The sequence below is a fragment of the Peromyscus leucopus genome, chromosome 8b (genome assembly GCF_004664715.2).
Source record: "Peromyscus leucopus breed LL Stock chromosome 8b, UCI_PerLeu_2.1, whole genome shotgun sequence".
Lineage (NCBI taxonomy): Eukaryota > Metazoa > Chordata > Mammalia > Rodentia > Cricetidae > Peromyscus > Peromyscus leucopus.
In genome coordinates, this window is record NC_051086.1 from 78,311,448 (window position 1) to 78,325,189 (window position 13,742).

The window sequence follows — 13,742 nt, forward strand, 5'->3', positions numbered from 1 at the left end:
TCCCCATCCTGGCCACAGTGAACATCATCCCTTCCAGGGCTCTAGGTGGCAGGATGAGCCTGCCATGCTCCTGTCTGCCTGCTTGTGTGTCTTAATATCCAGATGGCCATCTCAGACCCTCTTTAGCCTCCCAAGGATTCTGGCAGACCTTGCTTCCCTCTCTGGGCCCACTGGCCATCTTGCCAGGCTCCTGTCCCTTCCCAGGGGTTCCTCATCAGCAGGCTACTTCCACCCCAGCCAGAGCGCAACATCCTTCCCCAGATGCCATTGCAGAAACCAGTTGAGTGTGTGTCAGACTCTTACCTGAGACATAGGAGGGAATTACAGCACGGGACAAAAACTGCTTAAAATAGAAGAGCAAGATCATTGCTCCCAGATTGTCCCTCAGGTGCTCACCATGACGTCAACCTCAGACTCCCTGTGCAGAGGAGTGTCTCTCTCTCTCTCTCTCTCTCTCTCTCTCTCTCTCTCTCTCTCTCTCATTCCCTCCATCATTCTTCTCTATCCTTTCCCTCCCCCTCTCCTACCCCCTAGTCCTCCACTCCATGAAGTAAGGTTTCTTGGAGGTGCTTTCAGTTAGGGTGACCTTATCATCCATCACAAGGTGGGTGCAGCTGTCTCAACCCTTTCCATTCCTTGGTGCCCCCTTACACCATCAAAAGGCCCACCACAGGGGGCAGTGAGATGACTCTGTGGATAAAGGTGACTGCTGCCCAGCCTGATGCACTGGCTTCAATCCTGGGGACACAGATGGCGGAAGGAGAGGACTGACTCCTACGAGCTGCCCTCTGACCTCACACGCATGCCCATGTATACAAAATAAATAAATAAAATGTAACTTAATGTCTTTCCAGAGGCTCAGTGCAGGCTTCACACATGCTGTCCAAGCCTCCGTTCCAAGCCTCCCTTATATGACCATCTTCTGGATCCAGTCCTTAGCCTGCTCAAAACGTCTCTCTCCTGCTGTGCATGGTGTCTCATGTCTGTAAAAATCCCAGTACCCAGGTCAATGAGGCTGGAGAATTACAGTGAGTTCTAGATAAACCGGGCTGCAGAAAGGGGTCTGAGAGCTAAGTGTGGTGGTGCACGCCTTTCATCCCAGTGCTCTGAGGCCAAGACAGGCATTTTTCTGTGAGTTCCAGGATGGCCAGGGCTACCAGTCTCAAAGAAGAAAAAGGAAAACTATCTAAATCAACAGCCCGCTTCCACTGTCTTTCACAGTTCTTCACATGTAAGGGAGCAGGCAAACTATTCTTCAAAGTCAACCCTAGGAATGAAGAGCTCCAAGATCCTGTGTGCATACCCAGGTCTCGTATGTTCCACATGCCAGATTGCCCTGACATGCTATGTGGCCAGGACAGGTTAATTTCTGCCCCTGGACTCCATTTTTCACCCAGGAATGGAGACTCAGGAGAGCTGTGCCTCATACATTATTTCAGGGTTGAGGTGAATCGGTTTTAAGTGTTGAGGCCTCAGGACACGGCGTTTCTTACAGCCACCGTGGCTGTTGTTAGGTGTGAGCTGCATGGTAGTGTGCTGTTATAGCACAGTATGTGTCCATGGCTCCCTGTGAATCACAGAGCCCTCTTTCCTGGGGAACTTTTATAAAAGCCAACTCCAGGAGGCTGGAGAGATGGCTCCAGCAGCTAAGGGTACAGACCTCTCGTCTAGAGGACCCAAGTTCAAGTCCCAGAACCCATGCCAGACAGCTCACAACCACCTGTAACTTCAGCTTCCCCAGAGCCAACACCCTCTTCTGGCCTCTGCAGGTACCCGTTCTCATATGCACAAACCCATACTCAACCCCACACACATAATTTAAAACAACAACTAAAAACACTTTAAAAAAAAAAAAAAAAAAAAAAAAAAGAAACTCCATCTCTAGTTGGCCAGGTCCCATACTTTCTTTGTTTCCTGTGTCATAAGCAACCTGAAGACATACACACTCACCGACATGCACACATGCACGCACCTACACACATGTACATGCACATATTGTGGTGCTTGCTACCTACTGTCCAAAACCCTATGAGAAGAGAATAGGAATGCTCACTCCCTGAGCCCAGTTGCCCAGTACTGACCCTGAAACCTGTATCAGTCCCAGCTGTCTGTCAGCAGGTGGCAGGCACAGGATCCCTGCTGACCACCAGTGGACATAGTGACCCTCTGAACATGTTTATATGAGGGAAAGTAGCCTAGTGAGAGCAGGTGCCCATGAGTGTGTATACCCATGTATACCTATGAGTCTGCAGGCTGCTGGGTTCCCTGGCCCTATGCACACATGCACAATAGTGTGTATGAATGGTGGTGCATGCTGTGGATAGGCAGGCGTATACACTCTGTGTGTGGCATGTGTGCTCCTTCTGTGTGCACGTGCGCATGCACCCTTCCTCCATGTGAGCGTCTGGCATGCATCTCCAGGCGGCTGATTTATTAACCAGGACAATACAAGGAGAGTGTGCCTATTATTCCTGGTGTCCGCATCAGCTCCTGACAGCTTCGTGGAATTGAAATATCTTATTTAATGTGAGTAAGAATCATTTTAAATATCAACCATGACACTCAAGGACTCCAACCAAAAAGGGCATTGTGTGTTCCACCAAGCGCTGGGGACGATGCAGTGCTTGTTAGGCAGTTATTTGCTCACTTTCTTGTCTCTTGTCTCTTAAAAATCCAATTATCTGTCCTGGTCCCCCTCCCCCATGGCTCTGCTGTACACTCAACCCCAGCCCTTCTCTTCATCTAGGAGGGGTAGACTGAGAGGCAGTGCCCTGCTGAATTCAATCAGGGGCGCACTTGGCGAGCGTCAGGACAGGGGTGGATTCTTGGTGTAGCTTCCTGCCCAGTCCAAAGCCCCTTCCCGGTGACCCTGTGCCTCCTCCGCACCCAGCTCCCTTGGGTCAGCTAACTGAGCAAAGCTCCCTGCGTCCAAAAGAGTCCCCCATGCTCGGCAGATGTGACAGAGCCCAAGGCAGTGCTGTGTGAGCGATGGGAAGATGTCTAAGACACAGTCACAGAGCAGGGGCCCGGGTGTGCCTGATTATAAAGGAGAGGGATTGGACATTTGAATTTGCTCACATTTGTGTAAAGAAGTTTCAAAGACACATTTGAGAAGCTACTACCTGTGAGTTTCTCCATGTGTGGGTTACAGGTCATCAATGACAGGCAGCTGGGATACAGGGAGGGTGGGACTACCTACTATATGTTTTCTATTTTAGTCTTTGAGTTTTGACTCATGTAGGAAAAGTCCTATAATTAAGTGAGCCTTTGGAGGGACTGAGGCTAGGTGAATTCAGATGTTCAGAGCCAGCATCAGGCTCCTCCTCCTTGAAAATCAAAGGAAAGTGACTAGGCTAAGGGTTTAGAAGCCAAGCAAGGAAGTCTGAGCTGTCCTGGTGCTTAGAACAGTGTCACACCATGTTCTCTTCTTGGTCCTCTCCTCTGAGCCTCCCCACGTCATCCCAGAACCTTCCGCCAGTGGCCCTTACATTTGCTCTCTCATTCAAAAAGCTTTTGTGCAAAAGCTGCCCTGTGCCTGGAGATATTCACATCCAAGATGGCCACCATCATGCCCACTTTACAGATAGGGAGTCTGAGGATCCAAAGCTTCGGTAGCTCATCCAAATGAAAAGCAATGAAAGTCTAGCATGCATCTCCTCTGCAGGAGAGTCCCAGCACTTTCCTCCCTCACCACATTTCCTCTTGGTGTGGCAGGACAGTCAGGAGCGAGCTGCTCATCCATGACATTTCATCCATGATCGCTCCTGATGGACCTGAACCAGCGCTGGCTCTTCCAGTTCCCTGCTGGCCAAGTGGCCACAGGTGAATGGAGTAGAAATGGGATGGTCCCATTTCTGTGGCCTGAGGGTGTATGTCCTCCCAGCCATAGTGGGGACATAATGACAATAATGAATGTGGTTACTGTCATTACTGGGGCTGCTTATGGTGTATGCTGAGTTTGCAAACCAAGACCCTGACTGACTGACTCCCTTCCATCCCAGGCGGGCAACAAGAGCCTCATTCTGGTGCTATGTATAGGGCTCCCCTGGTAGAGAGGCAGTGTGAAGAAGTGTTGCTTTAAATAATGGTACCTGCAAGCCTGAAATAGGTCTCCCAGGCTGCAGCAGTAACTTACAGACAGTCAGGGAAGGGAAGGCGGGAGGAGGGTGGGCAAGGACTGCCGGTCCAGGGAGCATGCCTGCCCTCCACTACAGGACACAGGAGGGCCTTCCCCAAAGCTCAGGGAACAGACTAGCAGCTTATGTCCTTCTTCATGACCCCAGGTGGGGCCTGGGGCTGTCTGGCTGAAGGATGTGGACATCCGTCTTTGGCAGAAATTGGGTTTCATTAAAGTTTAAATTTTGCCACGCATCACTGACATTGGCAAACAAATTCAGCTTGAATGAGTCCCTGGTGCATTTTTTATAATGTGTACTTAAATCCTATGCACAAAGTGCACTTTTTAAATTTTATCTTTAAAATAAAAGCAGTCTATGTGTATGATAAAGATGATCCCAGTGACATAGGAAGATGTAAGATTTTTTTTTAAAAAGTACACATGTCCCTCCCCTTCAGTCCTGGATTCTTCTCCCAAAAGAGAAAGAACACATTATGGATACACTGTCCCAAAAATATTTGTGTGATTGTGTGTATATGTGCACATACAAATGGATATTAGTATACACACACACACACACACACACACACAAGTATACTGTTTCAATTTACCCAAATGATGTCCTAACATGTACAATTTTTTTTTTAACTTGAGGATAAGGTACAATCTAGACTGTTTTTATTGAGTCAGTTTCCAACCATTAAGAATTCGATAACACTTCTCCAAACAGCAACATCTAGGGATACATTATCTCCTTGTTCCTAACAGTCAGTTCTGAGGTTGTTTAGCCCCTCGTACAACCTTGTATTTGTATTTTGATTCATGTACCTCTCCCGTCTCCCTGCTTTGATTTCTCTTCCTCACCCTGGGTGTCTTGGAGACTTTTCTAGTGCATCCCACACAGGTGTTCTGCTCGCACTCGGGAACCACAGCATCATTTATTGATCTAATTCTGGTTTGATGGACATGTCTGTTGCTTCTAGTTCTCACTGTTTCTCTCCGCTTCCACAAGCAGTGCTACAGTGAACATCCTCGTACATATTTTTTGTTCTGTCACACTGTTGCAAGCATAACTAAAGAGCCCCCTCCAGAGAGCACAAGTTCTTGTCCAAGAATTTACATGTTCTAATTGCCATAGATTTTTGCCCCAAAGGATAGACCAATTCCCAGGACCACCAACAAACCTGCGGGGATACCTCCCTCTCTTCCCTTCCACTGCCCTTCCCTTCGCCTCCCCTTCCCCTTCCTCTTCCCTTCCCTTCCTCGTTGCCTCCCCTTCCTCTCCCCTTCCCCTCCCCTCCCCTTCCATTCTTTCTTGTGTTTTGACAATCTGACACACAAATAGGGTCTTGCTTTAATTTCAGTTTCTTTCATTACGACAGAGGCCAAGTATCTTTTCATGAACTTCTCAGCCTTTCCTCTTTATTTCCCTTCCCCTGATTTTTTTTTCTTAACAACATCAGATTGCATTCTTTCGCTTTCATTTATCATCATTGTGTGTGGATATGTGTGGGGCATGCACACCTGTGCTGGCACACATTTACTTGAGTTCTGGGGATAGAACTCAGGCCCTTGGGTTTTACTCGCTTTTACTTGCTGAGCTATCTCATTGGCCTCCAGGTCCCATTTCTAAAAGCAGATCATCTTTCCAGGCAGCCTCTTCTCCCACCACCCTCTCAGGCTCACCTACCCCTTTAAAGACCCATGCACTTTTCCCACAGCTCCTTGGTTCAGAAGGGGTGGAGCAGCAAGCAGGGGGCATGGACTTGGGACAGTGCTGAGAATAAAGAAGGGGGCTGTTTACCTGAGAGAGCTTAGGTCTCCCCAACAAGGAGCTTAGGGACAAGAGAAAGACAAGACCTATGGCCACTGCAATAGATAACAGGCTACAGCAACAAGAAGGTTCTGGTGATACTGCAGAGTCCAGGAAAACTGTACACATGCTCAGTCATATACCAGAGTCGGGCAGTCCCCAAATGAAGGGGTGTGGCCTCAGCCTTGAGCTGGTTCACAGCCAGGCTCAGTGGGACCGGACCCTGCCTCTTATTATGTGTGGAACTATAGGTCAGTGCCAAGGTGTATCTGATCCCTGGAACTCTGAAATGGCTTGCTAAGTACCCTCAAGAGTGTTAATGTTAATGTGAGGATCAAGACAAAGCCCCTCCAATGCCAGCAGGGACAGATTGCAACTGTACAGAAAGCATATTAATGGAACACTAGCATAGGGAACTTCACAGAAAATTTAAATTTAAATTGTTGTGTAAGTTACCTTTTTATTAAGGTTCTTTTTATCATCTCAGAAATATATTTTGGGGAGGGTACTAGCCATTTGTATTTATTTTTCTCTCTCTAGCACTTTATAATATTATTTTCTGTTTTACAATGGTTTTTGCTTGATTCAGTTTCCTCTTTGGTTGATTGGTTTTAATGATCTTGGCAAAGTTAAAAAGTTGATAGTCTTTTGCTGTGAGATGTTCTGTATGTTAAATGTGTTACTCTGATTGGTTAATAAATAAAACACTGATTGGCCAGTAGCCAGGCAGGAAGTATAGGTGGGACAAAGAGAGAAGAGAATTCTGGGAAGTGGAAGGCTGAGGCAGAGAGACACTGCCAGCCACCGCCATGAGAAGATGTTAAGATACCAGTAAGCCACAAGCCACATGGCAACTTATAGATTAATAGATATGGGTTGATTTAAGATATAAGAACTAGATAACAAGAAGCCTGTTGCAGCCATACAGTTTGTAAGCAATATAAGTCTCTGTGTGTTTACTTGGTTGGGTCTGAGTGGCTGCGGGACTGGAGGGTGAGAGAGATTTGTCCTGACCATGGGGCAGGCAGGAAAACTCTAGCTACAGTCTTATGTTGATCCATATTTTTAAAGTGCTACTTGTCCATGGTATCCAAGAGTTGGGGAACTGCTGTATGAAATGAAGAAATCTATGAAAAGTGTCTGGAACACAGATGGTACCATCATTGGGAAGGTCATGATGATGATGACCATGATGATGATGGCGGTGGAGAGGATGGTGGTCATGATGATGGGATGGAGATGGTGATAATGGTAATGATAGTAATAATGATGGTAATATGATGGTGGTGATAATAGTGATGATGTGATAATCATGGAGAGGACAGTGATCATGATGATGGGGTATTGATAATAATAATGATGATGAGTAATGATTATGGTGATGGTAGCAGAGATGTTGGCAGTGATGGTGGTGGTGATGGCTAAGGTGGTGGTGGTGATGATGATGACTAGAGCTGGTAAGGATGATAATGATAGTGGGGAAAATATGATAATGTGGGAGTAATGATGATTACTGTAATGGTGTTGATGGTGCTGGTAATTATGACTATGGTAATGGTAGTGACATGATGATGATGGTGACAGTTATGATAAAGAGTGATGATTATAGTGGGAAGAAATGATAGTAATAATGGTGATGGTAGTGACCATAATGATGATGTGGTAGTAGTGATGTGATGATGTTGGTAGTGATGGCATGAGGGGTGATGGTGAACATGGTGGGGAGGAACGATGGTGATGAGGATGCTGGTTATGGTGATGGCGATAGCAGCAGTGATGATGGTGAAGGTGGTAATGATGACCGTGGTGGTGGTATGGGTGATAATGATAATGACGGTGGTGGTGGTAATGGTGGGAGAGGTAGCAATGACTGTGCTGTTGGTGACAGTGCAGATGTTGATCATGGTGGTGGTGGTATGGGTGATAATGGTGACGATGATCATGGTGACAGTGGAGAAGATGGTGGTGGTGAATGGTTATGATGATGGTGACCGTGAGAGTGCTGACGGTTGTGATGATGGTGATGTAATGGCAACGATGGTGGTGATGGTGATGGTAATGGTAGGGGCAAAGATGATGGTGGTGATTGTGGTGAGGTGGTGATAATGGTAGTGGTGACGATGATGGCGATGATGGTGGGTCCAGGCCAAGACTCTTACAAAACTAGCAGCTCCTATGAATGAGCTACTCCATCCCAGTCTTGGCATACCCTGGAAATAGATGCCTTTTAATTTGTCCACCAAGGTAGCTGGACAAACTCAAGGACCCTGAGAACTGGGGAGAGATATCAATGATCCTAACGCCTCTTCCTCCAGGGACCCTGCTGGACCATTGCCTAGTGATACGAAAGGTCATCTCTCAGGGCCACCGTCCCCATCCCCACTTTACCTAGTGTCCTCTTGTTAGAACCCTCTTCACTGACCTGCATCATTCCTGCCTCTGCTCTCCTGCTACCTGCCCATCAATGCCAGCTCTGTGGTCCTTTGGGTGACAAGTGCCTGAGGAGCTGATTGAGGCCTTGGCTCTGAGTCAGGCATGTGGACAAGAGCCAAGCCCTCTGGCTCCAGAGGCTCTGTCCCCAGCTCCACTGTGTAGCACTGTGTGTACATAAAGGAAGAGCTGATGGAGAACACTTGGGGTGATGTGTAAATTTCCCTGCCTCTGTCACCTGTCTCTTTTGATTAATACTGACAATACAGCCTGTGTCTGGCCAAAAACCAAATGTCCCCATCTTCTCAGTGAGTCACAAGCAGAAGGGGACAACAGCCTCTAACAGAGCAGCCCTGGGAGGCATGGTCATGGGCAGGGAGGTGTGGCCATGGGCAGGGGGCATGGCCATGGGCAGAGAAAAGGACTTTAAACTGAATCTTGAAGAGATGAGCAAAGTCCTATGGCCTACGGGAGGGACCACATCCTATTGATAAGGACTTGCTGGGATCCCATGACATGGCCCAAGAGCTTCCTCTAATCTTCATTCAGAGTAAGGTGACCCCATGACCTTTGACCCTGAGCACACCTCTGAAACTACCTACCTTACTTATTGGCTGTGTCATCTGTCCCCCAGGTACATGATCACCAGCCTGGACCGCACCCACGCTGGCTTCTACCGCTGCATCGTGCGCAACCGGATGGGGGCCCTGCTACAGCGGCAGACTGAGGTCCAGGTGGCCTGTGAGTAGAGTGGGGGCTGGGGCAATGACGCGCCACTACTGCTGCCTGTCACCCCTGTTGTAAGTCAGTGGAGCCCTTCCTGCATGGCCAGGTCAGTCCTTTCATTGGACACCTGGTAGAACTGAGGCTCGGAGTGGGCATGGGAGCGCTCCAAAATCACACTGCTGATCAGTGGCTTACGGTTCTCTGTGCAGAGGCTGGAGAGCCGGACACTCCCCGGCACTCTGTTCCAGAAAAGCATGACCTTGACTCTGTCATCCTCTAGCTCATTCAGCAGGAGCAATGGTTGCAGTGACTTTACTGTCCTCCAGATAACTCACCTGGAGCAGTCAGAGCATAGGGTTCCCATGATCTTCAGGAGGCATTGGGAGACGCCTCACATGGGAGAATAATAACCTTAGGAGGGGAAAAGGAATGATGTATTGGGGCTCCCAGAAGTACCAAGGGGGCAGAGGTTAGAGTAATTGGTCATTACTCAACCTTGGTGGTTGACTCCTTCTCCTCAGTGACACCAAAGCCCAGAGAGGTTTCCTCAGGTAAGAGGGAACAGCAGTGTCAGAATACTAGGTCCCCCCAGGGACCACCACCCCCAAAAGCACTCAGCATCCCTTCCCCAGACCCACTGCTTCCTGAAAGACCGGCTGCTTGCTACAAAGGAGACCCATGGTGGGTTCTTTTAAGCTGGCCAAGGACACATTGGTGGCCACAGAAGTCTGGGAAATCTTCGAGGGTGCTGGAATTTTACAAGAGAAGCTACCTCTGAAAAGTAACAGCGGAGTGAATACCAGGGAGAGGCTGCTATGGGAGAGAAGTCGAGGATAGAAAGCATAAAGAAAGGAGAAAACCTCAAAGCATGTCAAAGAATGTATGTGATAATTAGGGAAAACAGCCACAATCAAAAGTGGAGGACAGGCCGGCCCATAAACCAACATCAAAGACAGCTCAGTTCACACTCTAAGAGCAAAGTCCGAATCTCAACACTGGGTTTCAGGAAGCTGGCAGTGCTGGAGGATGGCCATGGGGCCTCTTACCTTAGTGCCAGGCATGCCCACCTTTGTGACATTACGACATGATGCTGTCATTTACAAAATTTACTCTCAAGAAGCCTGCATTCTGCCGGGCAGTGGTGGTGCATGACTTTAATCCCAGCACTCGGGAGGCAGAGGCAGGTGGATCTTTGTGAATTCCAGGCCAGCCTGGTCTACAGAGCGAGATCTAGGAAAGGCGCAAAGCTATACAGAGAAAACCTGTCTCGGAAAAATAAAAAATAAAAAAAGAACCCTGCATTCAAGTTACAAAGGAAAATACACATTCACACAAACCTCATAATGTCTGAAGGACATTTCTGATTGTGTGTTGCCCACATTCATAACTATAGGGCACATGCAGCCCATGGACTATGAATTGGACACACTAGCTTCTCATCATGTCCCAGAAACCTGCAGGCATGGAGCTGGGGAAAGCCTCCAGAGAGATTGTACGCCCCATGTGTATGTCCATGTGCATGTGAGTGTATGCACATGTTCAAATGTATTCATAAAGGTTGATCTGTCTTTTGATTTTTGTGTGTAAGGAGAATGAACTTATCTGTGTGCAACTGTGTACACATACACATGTGTCTAAAATACGTGTGTCTGGGTCAATATGCCTCTGTGCAGTAGTGCATGTGTTTGTGCAGATGTGTGTCCACACACTGCATGGATTTGTGTGTGCAAATGTGCACATAGGTATATAATTACACATACACACAGCCTGTGCTCACAGGTGTGTGTGTGTGTGTGTGTGTGTGTGTGTGTGTGTGTGTGTGTGTTCATCTAGAGATGTGCAGATCTAACTTGACCTGTTCTTTCCTCTTGGGAGGGCAGGAAAGAACATGTTCCCCCAGCTTTCTCCATCAGTTTGTCTCTGTCTGTCTGTCTCTCTGTCTGTCTGCTTATACAGGGTCACCATTCTAAGACCTGCTGTTTTTCCCAATCCCTGGCTCACCCTCCCCTCTTTTGCTATGCCCACCTGGGGGCGGGGGAGAAGCTGGCTCCTGTGACTTCAAGCAGCTTGCTCCCCAGTGGCCTTTATAGGGATCCTGGAGCTGAAAGGCCCCACCCCAGCTCCCGCCCCTCTAAAGAGGGCTTGTGACTTGGGTTCTAATGAGAAATTAATAAGGGCAGCTGTCTAACAACTAATGATAATGGCAGGGCCGTTTTTAAAAAAGATTCTTTACATGTTTTTAATTACAGCAATTAAGAGGAGTCAATAAAACCTCTCCCCTGACCCAGCCCCTCCCTGGCCCCATGCAGAGTCTCTTCTTTGTGTTTTAAAAGTCGCCATAAATTTCTGCCATTGAGCGAGTGGAATGAATGGCCAGGAGATTGAAAAGGTTCTCCAGACTCGGGATTCCCATGAGCCAGGCTTTCACTACATCCAGTGCCTGTTGGTACCTCTCTGTTCCCCTCACCTGGGTGATGCCCTGTCCCCCTCCCCTAGACCTTGCTGACATGCTCAGAATGGAATTTGCCATCCCATCCCATCCCACCCCACAATGCCAAACAGGGCATGGCAAGGGCCTGCTTGTCCTGGCAACCAGACCCACTTACTTCCCTTGTCATCCGTGGGATTCAGCATCACTCTGTAGATGTGAAGACTGGGCTGAGACTGAAATGCCTCTGAGTGGCCAGCTAATCCTGGTTGCCCATCTACAGTGTGAGTGTGGAGAAAGGATGAGACAGCAGGTACTGTGCAGCCTCTTGGGGCAATGTGACAGGTTTGTCATGAGCGTCCATTGCGGAATGTTTACATCCGTCACGTATGTTTGTATACATCATGGCTGTAGCTAGCAATGTGTAGTGGCATATGCCTATCATCCCAGGTCTCGGGACTCTGGAAGAGAGGGATGTCAGTGGGTTACAGGCCAGCCTCAGAAACATGGCAATACCCTGCCTGGAGAAAAAATAATAATGAGTGCAATTGCTGTAGTGTCCCACAGCATTCCCAACACTGTTCCAGGTAGTGATGATACAGCAGGAAACACATCAAGATCCCTCCCTCCAGGAAAGCTAAGTCATCTATACATATAATATTATATATATGAGGCCCATGAATGAATGCAATGTACTACAAGAAAAAATGGAGCCATATGAGAGGAATAAGGGAGAGGGGCAGGAATCCTACTCCATGAAATAGTGGAGAATGACCACTAAGGACGTGAAATTGAGCAGTCTGGTAGGAAGGTGGGTGAGCCACATAGAAGGAAAGATCATCCGAAGCCAGGGAACCAGTGTAAAGGCCCTGTGGTACACTTGAGGGTCTGGGATTGGGGTGGCCGGAGCAGAGCGAGGCCAGCAGAGAGCATCAGAAGGTAGACTGGGGGTATGGAGCTTTGGGACAGACCGTGGCATAGTACGCTGCCCTCAGGATGAGCTGGAAGTCACTGATGGTTGAGGCAGGGCTGAGGTAGGATCTGGTGGAGAGATGGGTGTTCTTTCCATGATAAATACATAAAACCACAAGGAGATACCTGGCCATGTGCACCCAACTGACAGAACCCAGCCTGCAACCAGACCACGTGCGAAAGGGATACACCTCTATAATTGGTAAATTGATGAGATTAGGGAAGTAGTGGGGGGCATAATTAGTCAAATTACCGTGTATGCGCCCTCCCAGCCAGCGATTGCATCTTTGAAATGGTTGCCCTAGAGGGCTCCCCAGAGCCTGTGTGCAGGGCGGGTCATGGGGGAGGGGGGCTGTGCACAGCATCAGCACCATGTGACCCAGTGAATTCCAGGCAGCTATGAAGATGACTGAACTGAAAGCCAGGATTTCAGTGGTATTGGGGATGCCACAAGAACCACATTATCCACCCCTCCCCCAAAAAAAGAGACCACATACAGAGTAATCCCAGAGGTGAATGTTTAAAAATAGGTTGAATTAGCCATGGAAAGCCTGAGTAATCCTGTTTATGAGGACATATGGGTAGGTAGCCCAACATTCTGGAGAGAGGTTAGCCCTGAAAAGGCCGGAATGGGATGGGGAGGCAGCCAGGGAAGGGAACTGAGTACCCACAATGTCCTGACTTTTGAGCTGGATGTTGACTTTTTTCTTCAATTTATACATATAATTATATTCATTTTTGTATGCATGATCCATCTGATGATTTAAAGATAAGTAGGTACAAGGATGTATTCTGCAGTAGAATTGTTACCTCACAGGCCCTTTTAAGCGCTAACAAAGACATCAAGTGTGAGCTCCAGGCCACATCCTGCTGTGCCTCAGGCCTGCGGTCCTCTGCTCTGGTGGGAGTGTGTCTGGAAGGCTGGCTAGGCCCTGCAGGGCATAACGTGGTGGGTGGGTGGATTAGCAGCATTTTGGGGAGTTAGCAAAGAGAGTGAGGAAAGTTCCCAGGGGACCTGGACCCAGCCTGTCCTCCTCAAACCCATTCCCCTGCCTCCCTCCCAGCCCCCCCCCCCAGCTGTTCAGTACATCCCAGCTGAATGCAATGAGCTGAAAAGGGCAGAAGTATACAATGGATGCTGCCTGCTTGGACCAGGGGCTCTCTGAGCAGATCCTAGAGCTCATGTGACATTGAAAAGGAGAGGATTCCTGGGGCCTGGGGGTCACAGTAGGGTAGGGACTCTGAAGTAGAAGTGT

At 48.3% G+C, this 13,742-nt stretch overlaps 1 protein-coding gene across 2 annotated transcripts in view; it reads left to right on the forward strand.

Moving 5' to 3' along the window:
- Sdk2 (sidekick cell adhesion molecule 2) overlaps positions 1–13,742 on the forward strand; it is a 287,113-nt gene that overhangs the window by 150,891 nt on the left and 122,480 nt on the right. For both annotated transcript variants that reach the window (XM_028865305.2, XM_028865306.2), the window contains exon 3: positions 8,995–9,101. In XM_028865305.2, coding sequence (XP_028721138.1) covers positions 8,995–9,101 — 107 coding nt within the window. The remainder of the gene's footprint in view (positions 1–8,994; positions 9,102–13,742) is intronic.